Source organism: Seriola dumerili, unplaced genomic scaffold, assembly GCF_002260705.1.
Source record: "Seriola dumerili isolate Sdu_G_001 unplaced genomic scaffold, Sdu_1.0 BDQW01000193.1, whole genome shotgun sequence".
NCBI classification, from domain to species: Eukaryota; Metazoa; Chordata; class Actinopteri; order Carangiformes; family Carangidae; genus Seriola; species Seriola dumerili.
Window position 1 is genome coordinate 158,268 of NW_019174448.1, and position 21,604 is coordinate 179,871.

The 21,604-nt window shown below is 41.3% G+C and overlaps 1 protein-coding gene across 1 annotated transcript in view; it reads left to right on the forward strand.

Moving 5' to 3' along the window:
* fras1 (Fraser extracellular matrix complex subunit 1) overlaps positions 1-21,604 on the forward strand; it is a 228,899-nt gene that overhangs the window by 79,237 nt on the left and 128,058 nt on the right. The window contains exons 5-11 of the mRNA XM_022753768.1: positions 7-166; positions 2,265-2,398; positions 4,207-4,290; positions 8,467-8,568; positions 11,078-11,269; positions 14,212-14,301; positions 16,353-16,500. Of these exons, the coding sequence (XP_022609489.1) occupies positions 7-166; positions 2,265-2,398; positions 4,207-4,290; positions 8,467-8,568; positions 11,078-11,269; positions 14,212-14,301; positions 16,353-16,500 (910 nt within the window). The remainder of the gene's footprint in view (positions 1-6; positions 167-2,264; positions 2,399-4,206; positions 4,291-8,466; positions 8,569-11,077; positions 11,270-14,211; positions 14,302-16,352; positions 16,501-21,604) is intronic.

Here is a 21,604-nt window from a genome sequence, read left to right on the forward strand (position 1 = left end):
CCACAGCATGACGGCGAGTGGAGTCCCTCGCCCTGTTCGGTGTGTATTTGCTCCAGAGGGAGTGTATCCTGCAGCACCCGCCCATGCCCCGCTCTCAGCTGTCCTGGGGATCAGAGCCCGTTCACCCCAGCCGGGGAATGCTGTCCCAAGTGTGGCCGCAGTGGAGGTGAGGACTTTTAAAAGGGCTATACTATACACTATACACATCTGTTTATTTCATTGAACCAAATGAGCCGGTGTTTTATTTTTGAAATTTTAATATCAATTATTTAAGTCTGAACGTTCACTTTCATGGATGAGTTAAGTTTCAATTCTCTGCCTAGAAGATGTGAAACCAGATGTTTGTCCAAATGCATTTTAGTGAGAACGGTCATTGCTGTGATATTTTCTTCACTCGTAGGAAGTGGCATATAAAAAAACCTATACTAGTTGTCAGTGTTGCCCTGCTTCATCATCATATGAACAGCACAACACATTTAGAGTGGGAGAGACCTCAGGCTGCTTCATGTCAGTTATATTCCAGTGTCTTTGACACGGGCAGTTTTACTGTAGCTGGAGTTCTCCCTTGTTACTTGGTTGCTGGTGTTTGAAGAAAGGCGTGCAAATAAATAAAAAAAAATAAAAAAAATCTCACAAATACACAATATTGTGCAGAATGAATATGAAACAGTGACGCACACATAGACACGCACTAAGCCTCGAACAGCATAAAGCCGGCCTCAGACGACAGGGGTTTTGGGCAGGAGAAATCTGAATCTCGATCGGTACCGAAGTTCTGTTAATGTGAGCGGTTCACAGATCCAGTGTTAAACCTCCCAGCCTGCTCACAGGCTCACCACGGCTGCCCCGGTAATATCAAACATGCTCGATAGTTGGTGAGTTAAAATCTGGATGATACATCAGTACTGTCACGGCTGACGGTGTTGCCAAGCAACGGTAAACTCTCTAGCCCTTGAGGCTAACGTTAGCTAGCATGCTGCTATTGACAGATATTAAAACTGACTGTTGAGATCTAACCTCCAGTTCTCGCCACGTCTCACCAAACATTTTCTCATCCAGACTTGTTTCACTTTCTTACGGCAAAGTTTTACTAACATTACAAGTTCTTGCGCCACGGTCTCCATTTTGTTTTGATCTGCTTCCTCACGAGATCAGGTGAGGTGGGGCGTTACTCTCTGATTGCTCGTCCTGCCATGATAATCTTAATCATATCCTGTAGTGTGTGTGTGTGTGTGTGTGTGTGTGTGTGTGTGTGTGATGCACCATTATTTTCAAATCTTGTAGTTTGTGCGTGTTTGAGATCTGAGAGAAGAGCATGTGTGAAGTTTCTCTTTATGTGTGTGATGCAACCCGATTTTAAAACTCCCGTAGTCCACTGCCTCAGGTTAGCTCTCTTCCTCCCCGTCATCTCTGCTCCTGCTCTCAGTTCAGGTAGTTCAAACCTCAAATGGGTTTGTTTTTTTCTGAAAATCTTTCCTTTGGCCTCGATCATTTTTGTCAAAACACTCCCGTCTATGTTTGAGAACAAGTTTGTTTTTTCTGTCTTTCTTCTTTTGATAAAGATTTTCTAGTGAAATTCCCCTTTCACCAAACTCAGTTTTGCAGTGATCACGTCATGACACAGAAGGTCCAAGGTTGTGAACCGGAGCACTGGTGAATCATAGATCTGAATGGCTTCCTTCTATGTGTTTTGGATGTGTTATTTTCCAAAAGAAGACATGTAATTTATCATTTTCATGAAACCATGTTTATTTAATTGAGTCCAAAGGTCTAATTCTAATGCCCAGAGATGCATCCATCCGCATAGAACTGCAATAAAAATGCAAAGATTCCTTATGCAGTTGTTAGTCAGGTGTGTTTTTCATACATATGCAGGATGAATGATACCGTGGTAATACAGCTAGTTGGGACTCAGACCTCGCTTTTTTGTGTAGCATCTTGTCTTCTATCAGACAGGATGTTGTCGTGACAAACCCTGAGTTTTTGAGAGTGCACAGGGCAGCCGGAGCGGAGCTGAAAGGTTAATTTAGACTCTAATGATGTCTGGGACCTGCTATGATGCATCCTAGGGGTTAGCAGCTAATTAGCGACTGCTTCTTTTTTTTTTTTTTACCCCTGACTGTAAATCAATGAGCGTTAGGGCAAACAATGCTCCAACAGTCAGCTCATTATCTGACACCAATTTTGACTTTACTCATTCTGTGTTTGTCTGTGTGTGTGTGTGTGTGTGTGTGTGTGTGTGTGTGTGTGTGTGTGTGTCTCAGAGTCTTGCTCCTGGCAGGGGGTTGTGTACAGGGATGGTGAGGAGTGGAAGCCCAGCCTCTGTTCCAGATGTGTTTGCAGCAATGGGGAAGTCCAGTGCTCGGTGGCAGAGTGTCAGCAAGTGGCCTGCAAACCGGTGAGTTTTCATCTTCTGTATTCACACTGGCTGCTACAGAACAATGGTACTGTGTGTCTGCCCCCCCCCCAGCTTAGTTTGTTCAAATTCAATAAACTTATTATGAATTTAGAAGGAACAGTCTGACATTTTGTGAAATCTGCTTTTTGCCCTGAAATTCACCGTCAGAGATGGAGACTATCACTTTGATCCGATACATAATTGATAATCTATCTCACACTCAAACACCCATTCTCAGGATGGGAATAGAGGCCGTCATTATCGAAATACTGTGAAGAGAAGATGACCTTATTTTCTGTTCCGCCGCGTCCATTATTGCTGGCTTTACTGCTGGATTGCTCTGAGCAATGTTTCATAAATACTGACCCAGCGTTATATATTATACTTTAATGAAGCACATTATCATAAATCCACGGAGGGTCACTCAACAGGACAACATGCAGGAGAGAAATTAGCTCTTATTTGTCACGACCCACTTGGGAGCGCCGTAACTAACCAACTAGAATGGCAATGATCAGTTGATGAGTTGCAAATATTTTGGTGATTGATTAATTGTCAGAAAGGCCAAATATTTTCTGTTTTTCCAGCTTCTCAAACATGATTATATGCAACATTCAACAAGGGGTTGAATAGTAAATGAAATATTTTTTTGGCATTGGAGCATTTGTTTGGATATAACAATCACTTTCAGTCTGGGGCATTGTTTTCCACTATTTGTGATGTTTTAATATAATAAATGATTAAACGTCTCATATTTTACATTTTTCCTGTGTTTTATTTTGAAGTGTTGATCCATAAGAAGATCATCTCAGTGTAGTTTTACATCTCCTCTCTCAGGCTTCTCTCTGGAGCTCTAGTAACAACAGGTCGTTGGGCCAATCAGAAGAGAGAGAAGCTCTGAGCCTCTCCTCTGATTGGCTGACTGTTTTCTGAGTGATCCAATAAAAATATATATTTCAGGTAAAAAAAAAACTCGGAGAAACCTAATCCTGCAAGTGTTGGATGGTGGGTCCAGGTGGGCGGGGCTTGGTGACTACTTTGTTGTGACATCACAAAGTGAATACAGGCTGTGTGCATTTCTCTGTGGACTGAGGCTTTGATACTTTCACAGTATTAATATAGAACCTAGACCTGATCTATAATCACACTACACATGGACAGAGACCTTTAAACTGTATGGGACCTTTAATCAGTTAACTTTGTCGCAAATTGTGTAATAAAGTAATCAAAAATAAAGATAATCATTAATTCCAGCCACATGTAGCTTGACTTTTCTGATGATGGAGTCAAAGCTGGAAATGCACTTCCATAAAGTCTGGGATATCTCACATCTTTTTATCTCTTTTTAGTATTTTGGCTTTTTTTTTTCCTCCACACAGATTAAATAAACAAGATATACTGTGTGAGTAGGACAGGTTTGGAGTTGCTGGAAGGTGTGATTCGCAGCAGTACACTAGCGATTTCCCCAATTCCAGATGAGGTGCTAAGCTAGGTCAAACACCTTTCTCTGTGCTGGAGGCACGGAGATGAAGCTGATATGGATCTTATCTAAGTCTTACTAAGGTTGTTTTTGCCAAAATGTCAGACTGTCCAACAGTATTGTAACAGCTTATATTTACAGTGTTGTATTCAATAGAATGATATTATACCAGAGAAGAAGCAAGTACATTTCTATTCTTTTGTTATTCTAGGCCATCTGTCTCCTCTCTCTCTCTCTCTCTCTCTCTCTCTCTCTCTCTCTCTCTCTCTCTCTCTCTCTCTCTCACACACACACCTGGTCTGACAGTTTTTTTCCTCCCTCCTCTCAGCATGAGAACTTGGTGATTCAGCCAGGCCAGTGCTGTCCTCAGTGTGTGTCCAACCCCTGTCTGTCTGCTGGGAAACAACACCAGGTGGGCAACCTATTTGTGTGTGTGTGTGTGTGTGTGTGTCCATTTGAGTTTAAAAAGTGTGTATTTGCACCTGTTATTGTGTAGGTTTGTGTGTAAATCCTCTCTGTTTATAAAGCCTGTGTGGGTGAGTATTACTATGTTCATAAAAAGTGTGTGTGTGTGTGTGTGTGTGAGTTTTATGTGTGTCGTAGGCAGCTGATGACAGCTCATAAATCTGTACTTAAGTGACCTTTTGTACAGTATTTTGTGTTTCTCTGCACAATCTATTAGAATAGTTTTTGTGATGACAGGGAGAGTTTGACGTGTGCATGTGTAGGTATGTGTGTTTGTGTTTTCATACTGAGATGAAAGGAGTCAAAGGAGTCCTCTCCTCTCCTCTCCTCTCCTCTCCTTTCCTTTCCTCTCCATCGTCTCCTCCAGTCAGAGTTTGCATCACCTCATCTGTCCTGCTCTTGCTTCCTCCCGCTGTGTTTACACTATACACTCACATACCCGCTCCCTCCATCTCTTTCTCACTGCCAAGTCCTCCTTTGATCAAAGAGTGTCCCATTCTGTCTAATGTGTGTTTGAATCTTCTAAGACACACACACACACACACACACACACACACACACACACACACAGGCCCACGCACACACACTCATTCATGTTTACGTCGTCATGGCTTCAGATGTGTGTGTGTGTTTTTTTTCTCCTCAGGGCGTCAGGAAGTGTCAGGGACGTCTCAATTTGTGATTTATTAAAGAGAATGAATTATGTCCCCACGCTTCTGGTCTCAAATACACAACCTTAGTCTTGATACAGTACACACATTCACACACACACACACACACACACACACACAGTAGTGAGTGTGTGTGAATGGGCACAAGTACTACATCAGCATTTCAGCTGATGAATGCATGTAAGCCAGTGAACGTTGGAATGACATCGCTTCAGTATGTTGAAGAAGGAACGTTTAGGAATTATGTCTAAAATATGAGCATGTTTATAACTTACCCTACAAGCCATATTCACCCATTCACACACACACACACACACACACACACACACACACACACACACACACACTGATGGAATAGCTATCAGAGGCAAGTATCTTGACGACCCGCTCTGAGCCACAGCTGCCCACCCCCTGTCTACGTTGGACTATTTTTTTGGTTTGGATTATGATGATATATACCACGCACGGACGGATTTGACCAGTAAACCATCAGTGGACGACGGGTTGATGAGATACTGTCCGTTCTTGTGCTTCAAACATTTTGGCCGGACCACTACGGCAGGGCCAGCCCTATAATTGCAAATGTCCGTCAGTGAGTGAGTGAGTGACTGATCATAATTCCACCATTGTTCAGCCGAATGCTTAGAAATTAATAGAAACTTTCGGCTTCTATTAGGGGGGTGTTTGCAGCCTGAAGCGTCGGCAACATAGTGCATTTGAAGCCGACCAGACCGTTTGCTTCAAATGTGCTATGACCACCTCGAGAGCTGGTTTCAAGGCTGCATTGCAGTTTGTTTAACCTGTGCGTTGTGAACACAAAGCTCTCCAGGTTTTCGCTTCACCTTCGGCCTCTGTATTGTAGCACATGTGGTAGACGGAAACAAACGGATGTAACCATGGCCGCTGGTAACAACAACAAGACTGGTGGACGTTATGATATACTATCTTGTATTAATTCAAACAAATTAGAAGGTCCGACAGCTGGAGAGGAACTGTAGTGTGAACAGAGAGAGAGGACTGAGGGCTGAAGAGGACCAGAAATAGAACTGAGAACCTCACGACGCACGCTTAAAGAACTGAGTCTCTTTTCTTTTGGTTCACCTTTAGAGGAAACAGATAAAGAGCTGAAACCGGCTAACACCAGGCTGAATGCAACTTGCCTACGACACACTCCAGCCATACACTGGGCTTTGACCCGGTCAGGTTTTTAGTGCAGAAATTGTGGATGTAGAAACCCACATTCATCAAACACTCGGCTGTAAGTTCTGCGATAACTATCTCCTCCTTTGGGAAATAATGAAATGATTTCCATCCTTCAGACTTATTTGAATTTTTAATGGAACATTTGAGTTTGAAAAGGCAGAAATGAAAATAATCACTCGGGTTCAAAGGTTACGCTTGTGTGGTTTTGTAGTTGTAGTGTGGTGCTTTGTGGAACTGAAGGTTTATACCTCTTTGAAAACTGTGTTTGGTTTTGTGTGTGTGTGCATGTGTTTGTGCAAGCTTTGACAAACCACTGATTTATACTGACTCCTAGTCACAGCGAGTTGAAAACCCAATCTGACACATGATAATGGTTTTCAATGAGGTGTACTAACTGTAATGTAAAATCTAAATGCGTGAAATATTATTGTTGTTATTTTTGCTATATTGCCGTATAAATGTGCGTCTTTTTGTTGCGAGGTGTTTCTGTTTCTCTTTGCTTGTAAAAGTGTGTGAGTACTCATATTTACAGGTGTGCGCTTGTGTGTAGTGAACGTCTTGAAAGATTAAAGCTACGTTCACATTGATGGTTCACACCTGTTTAGATGAGTTTCTGTGTGTTCAGGTGAGAACGAGGCTGTTTCAACAAAGTGTTACTTCTCTTTAAAGAGATCTTTGCTGCAGTTCATTATATCACTCTCATTTTAACTCACGTTTACAGCGGATCATGTCTTACAGGTTAGTGATGTTTAATGAGATGTAAAAAAATGCTATACAGGGTTTTGATCAACGATAAATGGCTGTAATAAATGTTAGATCAGTGAAAAGTGTCCGCCAGTGAAATAATGAAATAATCTGCATCCTCCAGGCTTCAGTCAATATTTAACCAAAGTAGTTAAAGTTGAAGGAGGGAGTAAATTGAATTTAACCTGACAACTAGAGGAGGATGACTCCAAATTTAAACCGATTATTTATTTACGGCCTGAAACGCATCAGAAATGGAGCCTTTGTGGGACAACGTCGCTTCACCTCTGGGTGTCCTGGCGAGAGAGAGTGCACCACAGAGTATTTTTCTCTGCCAGATACAGAGAACTTTATAAAGACGCCACGTTGCGGGTTTTTGAATCCCATCACCGCCCAGTTAACGCCGCTTTTATGATTTTCAGATCAAAAGACGTCCAGACATCAAGGTTAAAACTGGGCTCAGTTTGTTTGAAATGGGAAAAGTTGGAGGCAGATGTGTCGACTTCATATAACTGTTATTTCAACAGTTATCTCAGCGGCTCTATTTGAAAACTAAACATTTGAATACTGCTTAAACATCAGTGAATAAGTAAAAAAAAAAAAAAAAAACAAGTTTGACCAACGTTTAACTGACACATTAAATCAGGTAAATCCCCAAAACCACGAAACTACCAAGAGAATGCTTAATGTGCGCAGAAGCACCTGTTGTGTGCACCTGTCCCAGTGTCACTGCTGCTGAGGCCTCGTTTCCAGTCAGCCATTGTGCTTTTAAAATTGGCTTTGTTCATGGATTTGACACAAAACTGGATAAACCTGAATCCAGCAACTGAAAACAAATAAGGGCCCTAAAATCAATCATTTTTGCTGTTGATCGATTTATGAATATTCCTAAAATATACTCAAACATATACAAACACATGCCTGTTACTTTATATGCGATGAAAGATTTACATAATTAACTTAATTTGATAGATTACTTTCACAATCATTATCAGCAGTGTCTTTCCCGATGCCTAATTAATTAATTAATTAATTAATTAACTGACTAATTTGCTACAAGCAGCACTAGCTTGTGGAGTGTGATGTCAGTACTGCAGTGCACATTCGCTGTTTTCACTTCTTTGCGCTCTCTTGTTTGAAAAGTTTCAAGGAGAATTATGTTGACATCTGACAGCTGCTATTTGCTCCTGACAATAAACTCTCTCTCCCTGTGTGTGTGTTTGTGTTCGTGTGTGTGTGTGTGTGTGTGTGTGTGTGTGTGTGTGTGTGTGTGTGTGTGTGTGTATTTGTATGCTGTTCACACCGCCTCTTCTGAATCCCCACACACAAAAGAAGACAGTCATTGGATTTGAATGAGCTTTGAGTTTCCTACACACAGCTTGTGATTTACTCTTTGTGTGTGTGTGTGTGTGTGTGTGTGTGTGTGTGTGTGTGTGTGTGTGTGTGTGTGTGTGTGTGTGTGGTTTTGAGATGGTCTAAACGTGTATCTGTGTGTGTCTCGGCAGCATGGCGAGCAGTGGCAGAAGAACGCCTGCACCACATGTGTGTGCGACCTGGGCCAGTCGAAATGCCACACGCACACCTGTCAGCCCGTCACCTGTGACAAGGTGGGTTCTCTCCCTCTATCTCTCTCCCACACACACACACACACACACATATACACACACACACACACACACACACTCTGACATTCAGTTTCATCCAGGATTCACCTCATACATTTGTCTCTGTGTTGAAGGTCTAATGGATGCAGAGGCAGTCACAGCCACACACACACACACACACACACACACACACACACACACACACACACACACACACACACATATTTGTACTTCTATCTTTGTGAGGACAAAGACACACACACAAAAGTGCCCACACAAGCTGACATTTAATTGTTAATTGTATGCAAATTTCAGCTTGCAGCTTCCATTCTGTGCAGGAACTCTTGCTGGTGAAGTCAAAGAAGACCAACAATACACAATCTGGACACACAACACAACGTTAAAAGGCCACATAGGGATGAATACATAGTAATAAAAAACACAATTTAAAAAATAAAATAAAAGATGAGACTATAAATAGACTAAATATATGAGAGAGACAAGGTTGTGGTGCTGCTAAAGTGCAGTGATGCTGCACTAACGAATAGAAAGTAAAATAAAAATGCAATGTAGATTGTTAAGCAATCCTATACAAAAGAAAAGTTTTATGGTTTGAATTTCAACTGGTAAAAATAGAGAAGCTAAATGGAGCCTTGCTGTGTTTGGTTCTGACCAGAGGCGACCAGCTGACTGAAGATTTAAGGTCCCTACTAAGTTTATATTCTCTAAGCATATCAAAAATGTATTTTAGCCCCAAGCCGCTAAGTAACCAGCAGCACTTTAAAACTTTATTCTATACTAAACTGGAAGCCCAGTGTAAAGCTTTAAGAGTAGAAGTGGGGCAGTTGTTTAATAGACTTTTTGGTCAGGAACCACTTCAGTGAACTAAAGGCAGGAATGAGTTTCTGTAAATCCTGCATCAACAAACAGCTGGACGCTTAAGTTTTAGCAAATGTTATTTAAACAGGAGTCAATGTGCATTTGTTGGGGACTATTTTAAGTGGAGGATTAATACACAGTCGTTGGTCTGATGAGTATTTCAGGCAGCAGGACGTCGTATGTGGGATTGACGTGTTTTTGATAGTATTGCACAACAATGGAGCTAAGAGCTAAAGCTACATCAGACTTTGGATACACACACACACACACACACATTACATTTTAGTAGATCACTGTTTTTGATCTTTTCTTTGGGTTTGTTGAATATAAAAAAATATTCTCCTCTTATCCTTTAAACTACTTGTAGAAGAGAGACTATAAACATTTCCCATTATTACGATACAGTTCAGATGTGTGTTGCACCGCTGTTTTGCAGGAAGGTTATGTAATGAATATAAAAACACAATAAGAAAATAAAACAGAAGTCATTAAAGTGATCTGACACAATTTACAATAAAGAGTCTATGTGATTAAAAAGCTGTCCAGGGATGTGAGACACTGTTCATGGTTTGTTTTTAAAAAAAAAAAAGGTGTTTATTGCTCATTAAATAAATACAGAGCCGAATGTGCTGCACCACATTTTCACAAACCTACATGTTTGCATCATTAAGATACAAGCGTAAATGTAAAATTATGCACCCTCGTACTAATTATGTTATATACAAAGTCCTCAGGAGCATCGAGTTCAGACCGTATACGTTGTTATAAAACATATAAAGAGGAAACACTGGGGTTTGGGGAAATGCTTATCAGGCTGAGAAGCACTTTGCTCTTTCACTCAAAGTCTCCGTATCTTTTTTTAAACTTTAACTAAAACTTGAAGGAAAAATATTCCCAGCTTTGATTTCAGCACAGCTGAGGATGTTTTAACAGCCCATTCCCTCCTCTGATGAAAGCAGACAAAAAAAAAAAAGAGAGAAAAAGAAAAACCAGCACTGCACTGCCGAGGATCCCGACGGGCTCAAAACCTCTAAACCACCACTCTGAAATAAGCATAGCTGGCTAATAACTACCTGCTCCGTTCTGTTAATAAATGTCGGTGATTCACTGAGTTGTGACATGATTTGGATGGACTTTGACCACACTGCCTGAACTTTTGAGTTTCCTTTTAATAACGGGAACTGTCTTCAGGAGATACACAGGCTCTGAAATCCTCAGCTGTGGAAGAATTACATCTGCAGCGTCGGTGAATCTACGTCTCTCAGCACTTTCAAATTAAGTTGTAAGAGCTGTCTGATGGTCCGAACTGCTTGGTGTGTTTTTTTCCCTTAATGATGCAACTCTCTCCTCCATCCTCTTATCTCTCTCTGCTGAAACACACATACCCCCCCCCCAGCATTTCTATAAACTCCTCAGATTTTTTGTTTTGTTTTGTCTCACGGCTCAGTTTGTATTTCTTTTCTCTACAACAAACCNGCTCTCCTCCATCCTCTTATCTCTCTCTGCTGAAACACCCCCCCCCCCAGCATTTCTATAAACTCCTCAGATTTTTTGTTTTGTTTTGTCTCACGGCTCAGTTTGTATTTCTTTTCTCTACAACAAACCTGAACTCACTTGTACTGCTTCCTCGCAGGGTCAGACCAAAGTAAAGCGTGCCGGTCAGTGCTGCGACGAATGCGCTGCTGCCAAAGGAAGCTGCCTGTACGAGGGTGTGGTGCGTTACCATGGAGACATGTGGAACGGCACCGGCTGCGAGTTCTGCAGCTGCAACCGGGGTCAGGTTCTCTGTCGGAGGGCGGAGTGTGGCCGCGTCGAGTGCCCACAGGTGAGTCTGACAGATCATTAGAAACCATGAGGTAAAACTGCAAAAGTGCACAAACATCCTCAGGGCACAACTTTTCTCCCAGGCAGGAAAAGACTCATTTGGTTTGTTGAATGGTAGTAGGCTGGAGCCAGGGACATGCAGTTTTATTTCTGTCTAAATTAAAAACAAGCGGTATTCACTCAGATTCATTTCGATGAAGTCACCGCGGGGGGGGGGGCTGATGGAAAGTCGGGCCCAAAATAAAGAAAAAACACAAGGTCGTCTGGCAGAAAGGTTCAAGACAACATGCTGCTTTGATCAGTTAAATACAGAGTGCAAGTAGATGACTCTGTAAAATACCTTTCCAGACTTCTCATAGTTTTGTGTTGTGCAGTCAAACCAACAAGTTCTCCGACGTAACAGATCGTTTGTTCCTCACCTTGGATACAACCCTGGGGGGGTGGGGTAACAGACCTTTGTTGTCATGGTAACAATAATTCAGTCACTGTTCGGTTCGGTTCGGTTCGGTCAGATTTAGAAAAAAAGATTGTACTTTGTGTTGAAGTAGGTACTTCCTTAATGTTATAGAACCTTCGTTGTCACGGTAACACTATTTAGCAAGCGGTTAAGGTTGTGGGACAGTCGCGGTTTGGTTTGGTTTGGTTTGGTTTGGTTTAGTCACACAAGCAGCTTGATTGATCTCAGGAAAGGATTGTAGTTTGTGTTCAAGTAGGTACTTTCTTAAGGTTACAGGACCTGTGTTGTCACGGTTACAATGGTTAAGGTCGTCCAAATGCTCATGGATATAGAAACAACATCGACTACTGGGCTAACTATCACATGGGAAAGCAACAGCCAGACTTCCTGGACCAAGTGGAAATTAAACATGTAAGCTTGTTAGCTAGTCTGCTCTAAAAGCCTTTATCATGTTGTTGCTGTGATATGTTGATAGGGAAAAAAAAAGCAAACTAACATTATTATGTGATGTCGATGTTTTGATTCTGCCTCTGCCATTCAGAATTAAATTAGTAACTTAAAAATGTTCAAAAAAACTTTGTTTCAACATTCAGCTGCTCTTCATTGAAAGTCAGTGAATGTCTTGGTTGTACCTGTATAATCTTATATTCTCATTGTTGGTTCCATTGTCGGCTTTTTCCTGCCAGAGCCCGACCTGTTTATCCATTTCCACCCTGGTTCTCGAACTCTCGCCTCCCAAAATGCAACGTGTCAGCGCCCAGAAATCCCATTTCCTGGCCTTCAAATGGGCCACTAAAACGCTAATGGAGGATGTCACTATCTTCATTGGTATTTAGGAGGAAATCCAGGTTAGGATGGAGCGGGTTGGGGTGGGGCGAATAGGGGGTGATCATTCGAGGTTGTAAGGTTGGCTGCTTCCATCACGGATAATTCGCTCAGTCAAGCTGGAGTAAATTGAAAGATAAATGAAACCTTAATGATCTTTCTTTGTGGAAAGCTGCGCCACAATGTCAGCATTAGACCCAAAACATGTGACGTAGACTCACTGAACCTGAAGTCACCCTCCAATGTATCCAACACAAGGATCAGTATAGCCTTCGTGAGGAGACGTGCATATCAGACTTGGCCCAGTTAGGAATGTAGGACGTTAGACGTGGGAGTTTTTTTTTTTTTTAGGGACAAAACAAACAAAGGATTGGTTAAGGTTATTAGCTGGTGTTCCCATAGTTACTTTTATCCCCTGAAAATGACCCATTTTCTGGCGCCACATCGACTCAACACCTCATCCGGTGTTTTCCTATGTCAAGCAGATTTAATAATATTGCTTTAATATCCCCTGCCTCGACCAAATAAGCCCTCATTAATCATGGTGTACGGCGATAATTACAGCTGGTAAGTGTCATTAGCCGTAAGTAGCATAACTGGCATTCGTCCAGCTCTGAATTGAGCAAGGTCACTCCGCTGAGAAGATCAGAGCCATGCGGTTTTCACCCCCTGTGTGTGTCAGTGTGCGAGACAATTAAGACAAGGTTATGGGTTTAATGACAAGCGTGGGTCAATAGGCAGACAAAGGCACCGGGGTACGGTTATAGTGGGAGGTTTATGATTCCTTATGGAGCATTCATAATGTATTGTAATGGTACTGTAAGGAATTCTTAGCACCAGAAAACTGTGTTACGGGAAAACTGCCTTTGTGATGTGGAAAGCTTATAACTCCAGCTGTTTGTCATTGAACAGTAAACAGTTTGACTCCGGGCTTTAAGCTGGTAAAAGAATGAAAAATACTTAGTGGACATTTGGAAATAAGGATTTTCACACTCCTCCAGTGTCATGGAGATACAAGGTTTTCACTCAAGAGATTGCTGGCAGTGTTAACATCAACATCTGAGTCATGATCATTATGATCAAGACGGCTTTGAATAGAATCACGTCAGTGTTATTTATATTCCCCCCAAAATCTAAGTCAAAATCTTGTCTGTGCATCACACTCCTTCTATCCCCCCGTTTCCTCTTTTGTTTTGTCATGTTTATAGTTACACAAGGATTTTAACTTTTTGTCTAAAACTGTTTTTTACTCCTTTTCCCTTCTTCTGTAATTTTCTATAGAAACTTTTAATGTCTTAAATTATTTTATTGTTATTTATTTCTAGGTTGAAAATGGCATTCAAATATTCAGTATTCCCAGTTCAGCTAGAAATCGTGCCCTGGACCATCAACACAGATGATATATGATCATATCATTTGAGCCGTCGTTTGCCACAGCTGAAGCATTTGAGATAAATAATGAATTACATATTGTTGCAGTAAAGGTTTTTGAACTAAAATGAACTAAAAAGAAATAGATGGAATTACACTGAATAAGACACAAAAATAAAACATCATAAAGATAATGCATATGCTGTTTTATTGTGCTTAATGTGAAACAAATGTTTTTCGTAAATTGGATATGACTCAGGTCCTCACTGTGAGAACTTTTTGTTTTTTAGGAATCAGAGCCTGTTCACCTGGCGGGGAAATGCTGCCCGGAGTGCTCCTCTGTGAAACCTTCCTGTGTGCACGAGGGAAAATCCTACAAGGTACTTCTATCTTAGACGTAGTGCTTACTTTGAGCACGTTTGCCACATGAGCATGAGAGGAGAGAACTGCCAAATCAGGCAAGGAATCCAAAGTGTGTGGGTGAGACAAAGACACCACGGGGCTTCTGTAAACTCTCTCTTCTCAGAAGACAAAGGAAAGTAAGTGACAAAGTCTCACTGCAGAGGAAGGCTGCTGCACAAACAACCAAATACATCAATATTGAGCTGGATATAAATATATAAATACAAACTCTAAACACTGATAATTAAAGTTGCAGAGAGACAGACTAAATGTATGTTTTAGGACAGACCTATCAAATTACTATGGGCTGTTTAGCCTGTAACAAGAATCTCTGTCTTATTATTCTGGCCCGTTTCTTGTAGAGCGTCGTCAACTTCATTATTTATAGGCTAGTCCTGGAAACCCAGAATGCAAAGGGGGGTGCTCATGTAATGCTGCAGGACGGTCAGCCATGGCCCAGGCTCGGAGCGAGTGTAGAGAGAGCTATTATCCACTTCCAATAGATTTCTCTTCGTCTCCCTGAGGAATTCATCCTGTGGCTCGTCTCAGCTTTGGTGTGTTCGTCTGTTGGGAGAGGCGTTTGCCCGAAAGGTTAAAGCAACAAGTCTGAGACTCGATGATTACTGGTGTCATTTCCCGAGTGGCTTGAAAAGTCTCAGCTGGGACACATAATGAGTTAGAAGACTTAACTATGTTGATTTAAAGGCACATTAACAAGCTATTTATAGACGACAGAAATACAGTTTTCATTTTGTTTCAGGACGTGATTGTCCCAAATGGGGAAAAGTGTATTGCAACCTACAGCATAATAAATGAGCACAAACACACACAACATGCTGCTGGTGGTGATGCACATGTTACACAAGCTGCCTGTTGTGTTTGACATTGCACAGAGCCAGAGTGAAAAGATGGTGGACAAGACAGTCAGAAACACATTAGATAAGAATATGACGCGTCTAATAGGTAACTACTATTGACAAAGTACACCATAAAGTTTTGTAGAGTCAAACTCTTCACCTGTACGACTTCAGAGCTCAGCAACAAGAGGACGAAGGATCAGATGTTCTGTGATTGGTGGGGATAATGTACATGTACATATATTTCAGCTTTAGACGGAGCCAGGCCAGCTGTTTCCAGTCCTTATGCTAAGCTAGGCTAACTGCAGGTCCATTTCTATACTTAACACACATGACGTGAGACTGATATTTATCTTCTCATGTTCTCACCTTATGAAAGGAAAGCTAATTAGCGTAGTTTTCCAAAAATGTTTGACTGGTTCTTTACATTCTTCCACTTTGGAGATTTACTTTTTTATATCAGCTCAGGGATGTTTAGATCTGCTCAGGGATAAACATCGTCTGGGAGATGATGGCAGACATAAGGTGTTTGGTTCTGCGAAATGACCTTATGTTCCTCAGCTGTTGCGCTGATGAGATAACACACTCTGAAGGTTTCAAACTTCTCTCCTCTTGTCGTTTTGGGGCTGCAGGTTTTGTGCTCATTAGATGTGTATGTCGATTGGAGCCTCGCTATAAAAACCTGCTCTTGACGCTCAGGAAAGTTTAGCCCTGTGATCTTAAAGCGTCCTTGTCTTTAAGCTTTGACCCGTCACTCGTTTGTTTTGGGAAAAAGACTCGATTTATAAGACGATTTATAAAAGTATTTCAGTGTTTTTGTGAATGAACTGTCTGTCCTCTGCCGGTTCACCCGCTCTGCTTTTAAAACATAAATGAAAGTCGTGACTGTGCAGCTTCTTTTAAAACTGACACATGCGGCTCATTAGCATTCAGCTCAGGCTCCCGGTCTGTGTGGCTTCCTTTTTTTTTTAATTGTGATTCAGCTTCTTCAAAGTTAAAATCCTCTTTTATTGGTGTTTTCAGCAGCCGGTCCATCCCCTGTAAATGCCTTTGCCACAGTTTTTCTTTGTGCATAATAAAAACTCCAACCTCTGTATTCACCAGGTCCAGGTCTCTCTCTCTCTCCTCTGTTTTCATTCCCATTCTCTCTGCCTCTCCTCTCTATTTTTCAGGACATGGCTCGATGGACCGATGGCAGTTGCCGTGAGTGCGAGTGCCGTGATGCCCGGGTGACTTGTTATCTGCGGTCCTGCCCCACCTGCCCGCCAGGCAACCTGGCAGTCACCCAGGAGGGCCGATGCTGCCCTGAGTGTCATCAAGGTACGTTGCTGCAAAGGATGCTGGGTGCAGCTGTGTGTGTGAGTGTGTGTGTGTGTGTGTGTGTGTGTGTGTGTGGGGCCACTTCTGTAACATTCCTCTGCTCTGTCAAACCCTCCTGCTTTTTTTATATCCCCTCTCTTTGACAGCACAAGCATCCCAGAGGTTTCACTCTGTTAGTGCCTGTAGGTGACTTTGACAGGTTAAGGTCTCTCCTTCATTCAGCACACACCTGTGTGCTCATTCTGGTGTGTTCATATAAACCTCCTGGATGAATAACTCTGAGGCTGAAGGTCTTTTGAAGCACCTTCAGCCCTCGGATAGTCAAACTCACAGATAAACCTGTGATATGTAGCGCGGTTTTGTGGTATTTTTTTAGGACGAAGTTCTGCACATATCCTTTACACTTCATTACACTTTACTCACAGATTTTCATACATTAACCAGAATGCCTTGGTTGACTCTGAAAATGTCATGTCATGCAGCGCTAGCCAAAAATGTGTTTACAGGCAATAAAGTGTGACTAACTAGCGAATACAAGTATGTGAACGTGACATGGCGTCTATGCTCACTTCCAAATCACATTGTTTGTTTTTGTTTGTTTTTTTTTTTAGCTGCATTGCATTTGAGTGTATTTTCCACTGCTGTAGGTGCAGAAATTGGTCTCTCTGCCTTTTCTTTGACTGATTTCTCCCCTCTATGATTGCTGGAGCAAAATTAGGGTTCAAGAAAAAAGCTGTTCTCACTCTTTGATTCTGTGGGACAGAAGCCAAAACACGTGTTCTGCTATCTAACTCCACTCCTGATTGACTATTGATTGAGTTATCTGCAGATATTGTATTCAGTATCTATTAGAATACAAAGAATATACCAACAAATGTGGAAAAAAGAAAGAAAAAAGTGTAAAATATTCTTCACAAATACCTGTGTTTTGTTTCAGTTTCTCCTCTCCTGCGCTCTCTTGTTCAGTGTGTCTTATGTTCAGTTATTCCTCTGCCTCCTTTAGTAGTAATGATACATGCAATGAAAGGATTTTATTTGCTGTAATGGAGGCCAGGCTTAGAGAACTGGAAGTGCTACTCTGCTTCCGAATAGCTGGGACACCAGAGTGGTTGGGTGACTGCCCGAAACAAGAGGTGTAGCCCTAAGCCCACAGTTGGCACCCACACACGGTCCAGTCATATTCTAGGTTTTAAAGTTTATTTTGCATTCAGTAATTGTTAAATAGGGGCATATTCTGCCATGGAAAATTGGCAGTGTGAAAGTCATTTTTCATTTCATGGACCTTTAAGGCCTCGGGGTGTTGAGGAGCTGCACTGTGTTCAGAAAGTTTTCACATTTTTTAAACTATTGTACTTTTCTGCTCTTTATTTATTTATTTTTTTAAACTGCAAAGGCAATAAATCAACTTCAAAATGCAAATTCTTTGTTTGAAAAATAATAAATCCGGACCCAAAAAATTCAAAGCACATCAACACCTACCTTCTTTTTTAAAAACAGAGTTTGAATTTCATGTTGATTTTAACGACGAGGGGGCATCACGGAGAAAAAGTACATGTTGAATTAACAGTAGCTGTATAAATAAAGTTTTAAATCAAAGCCAAAGTTCTGTAAACGCTGTAAACCTCCCCCTAATAGAACCCATTTGCTCCTAATCATTTTGAAAGGGCAACAGCCAATAGGGAAACTCCAACTCAATCACATGGCATTCTGTTGACCAATGATGGAATTATGATCAGTCAGTCAGTTGGTCACATTCGTCATTATACATAACAGTTATCAGTGGTCATTTGACTCCCCTGAATGATGGGAAACTCAGGGCAAGTAAATGAGAAACATGCACCCTCCTTCTTAAAGCAGCTTCTTGCTTCACATTGTTGTAGAATACTGTGACGTTACTGCTCAGGCGTGAACGTCTCATGGTTTTAATTGTGAAGCCCTTTGCTGCATCAGCTCTAGAGAGGTGACACCGGTGTATAAATACACTTTAGTCGCATGCTAAAAATGACTGCATATGTAAATGAGAAGCTGGTTGGATAAATAAAGAAGGCAGTGGGAGGGAGCCTCATAAACAGAGAGAGGGAGAGAGTTTATAGATATGCCAGGCAGTCGGAGGACAACATCCAAATTGTCCTTGGGGTAGAGAGAGAGAGAGAGAGAGAGAGAGCAGTGCTGGCCAAGCTGCTGTGTGTGTTCCTGCATGCCATCGCCTGAGGACAGAGACCAGAGCAGCCACACAAACTATCCTCAGCCCGTCACCACTTTTAACTTTGGCTTTGATTTAAACCTTTATTCATACAGCTACCGTTAATTCAGCGTCTGCTTTTTCTCTCTGATGCCCCCCTCGTCATATTTACGTTCAGTTCTGCGCGTTAAAATCAACATCAAATTCAAACTCAAGCGCGTGTTGATGTGCTTTGAATTTCTAAATCCGGATTTATTTTGAAGTTTAAGATATTTCCTTTTTGCGGTTTTGAATAAAAAGAGCAGAAAAGTACAATAGTTTAAATGAAATGTGAAAACTTTCTGAACACTGTGCAGCTCTTCACCACCCCGAGGCCTTAAAGGTCCATGAAATGAAAAATGACTTTCACTTTGTCGGACAATTTTCCATGGCCGAATCTCGCACCTATTTAACAATTAATGAATGCAAAAAAAAAGCTTTTACTATGATATGGTGTAACTGTAATGACGACCTCTCTCAGCCCTTCTTTTCCATTCAGCCTGTTTAAACAGGAAATACCACAGATGAAGAAAGTAAAATACTTTAAAGGGCAATTAGATTAAACTAATTATCCTCTGTAAGCCACACACTCACATCACAGCATGTATGTTTCAAAAGGCAGATCCATCCGTCTTATCGATTGATTATGGGTATGCAGACTGTCAGCAATTATGAATGAACAAACTACTACATACTGCGCCCCAACAGGCAGTTAAACAGTGGGATAACACTGTTCAGATTAATGAAGACTGTCCTGAAGCAGCCGGTTCTTTTTGCATCTGAGGGTCCAGTGTGTTCGGGAGGAAGTTACACGTTTAATTCAACACGTCAACAAAACATCACACTTTTCCTTTTGCTCCTGTCATGATACCACAACCACTAGATGTCGCCTAGCAACAGAACGTAACTATGGGTGATAATAACGAGCTGCACAGACGAAGTCAAAAAGTAGTGTCTTTTCTTTCTTTCTTTCTTTCTTTCTTTCTTCCTGGGCTCCTGATGAATAGTGCTGAGTGGAGAATGAAATGGAGGGCCCGCCACTTCGCCTCAAAAAGATTGATTTCCGAGAACTACAAGCTGAAAAACACGTTGGGTGTTTTTTCGATGAATCTTTTTATTTTGTGTCTTTTCTATCAGCTTAAAACACTTTTGAGAATCTTCTCCCAAACTCTTCGCAGAGGAGTTCATGGTATCCATTAACTCTCTGTTCACCTTCTCGCTTTTCTTTTTCTTTCTTTTTTTGTCTATTCACCTCTCTCTGTCTGCCTCTTTATGTACCATACACTCTCTGTCTCTCTGCATATATATATATAGATATATAGGGATTATACTGTTGGAGAGAAAAATACCTATTTATCCTGAATATACTTGTGTGAGAGTCAGTAAGTGCAAGTGTTAAAGTGTGTTTGCAAATGAAAGGTATAGTGTGTCTGGGGGGGTCCATGTGTGTTTTGCATGCATACACACAGTGATTATCACGTTTGCCTGAGTGACTAATTTAAATGTGTTTGTGTGATTTCTATATTTGCATTCACATTACATCGCATCTGTCACGACTCCTCAGCGTGTGTGTGCTCATGTGTTTGTCAGTAATGGTTTCCATACCCTCATAATGCATGCCTGAAAAGATAAGATTAAAACATGATTTGCCCACTTTACTTTACATTTACATTTACACACTGATGCAGGAAAGAGAGTCGTGTTTTCACTTGTTAACCCTGCAGTACTTCGTCTGCCTGGCTGGGAATCGGATTTTCTGACTGTGTTTTAGTTTGTGGCTAAAAATAGAAGAAGAGGGGCGAAAGAAAAAAAAAAAACATATGCTCTCTTTCTCTTTCTCTTCCTTTTCCAACTTGAACTGTAAATCTTCCCATAAGCCTATTAATCATGGCTGTCCGTAGGCCCAGAGGTCGGCAGCCTCTCCTCTCATTGGGCGCGTTGCAGCCGAGGGCCGTAACCAGGAGTCGTGCTGTGTTCAGGTCTCATGGGAAAGGCTGTTGATGTGAGCTTCCTACGTGCACATATACGGTTCCCTCTGCCAGGGGTTGACCCAAATGAGACTTTTGATATAGGTCTTATTATCTTATACCAATATGTAGATTTCAGAGTCATGCATACATGCAAAGAGTTAACTGTAAGGAGCTGCCAGGAGATGATGCTCAGTCAGAGACATTATGTTGATGGAGAGATGTTTAGGAAACTCTTTATGGTAAATAACGATGATGTTCTGACATAAACTGAATATCTTTTGTGACTAAACTTCTGCAGGATGCAATAACTGCTTTCCCAAAGAGCCTCCAACCTAATGTTCTTTGGCGACAGGGAAAATGCAGCTTTGCAACAGCCATTATTTTGACTCACGCATCAGATTACAGCGCCTCAGATAATGTGCACATTCATTCATTTCCTCACCACAGAATAGAATAGAATAGAGTAGAATAGAATAGAATTTCTCCATTGTCATGGTACCTGGTATATGCGACGAATTCAAGTGTTCTACCTGATCTACCCAACTCTTATACATACAAAGACTAAACGTAAATACATGAATAAATGGAAAAAAAGGAATAAGAATACATGAAAACATACAACAAAACTCCTACACACACACAACATGCATGCACACATGCGTACACGTTATGCATATACACTTGTGCCTTCAAAAGTAAGCGGATATTGCACAGGATAAGTCCGAATAAAGTCGTAGAATAACAATTAAACGTGGTTCTATTACGTAGATGACCTGGATACTTTCACACAGACATACTTAAATTACTCTACTCTTTTAATTTGAATTGAACCAGTGAAGAAACAATGTTTACTCACAGTCTTACTTTGCAGATGTCATATTGTGAGGTTTAATTTTGTCATCATCACTTTTGC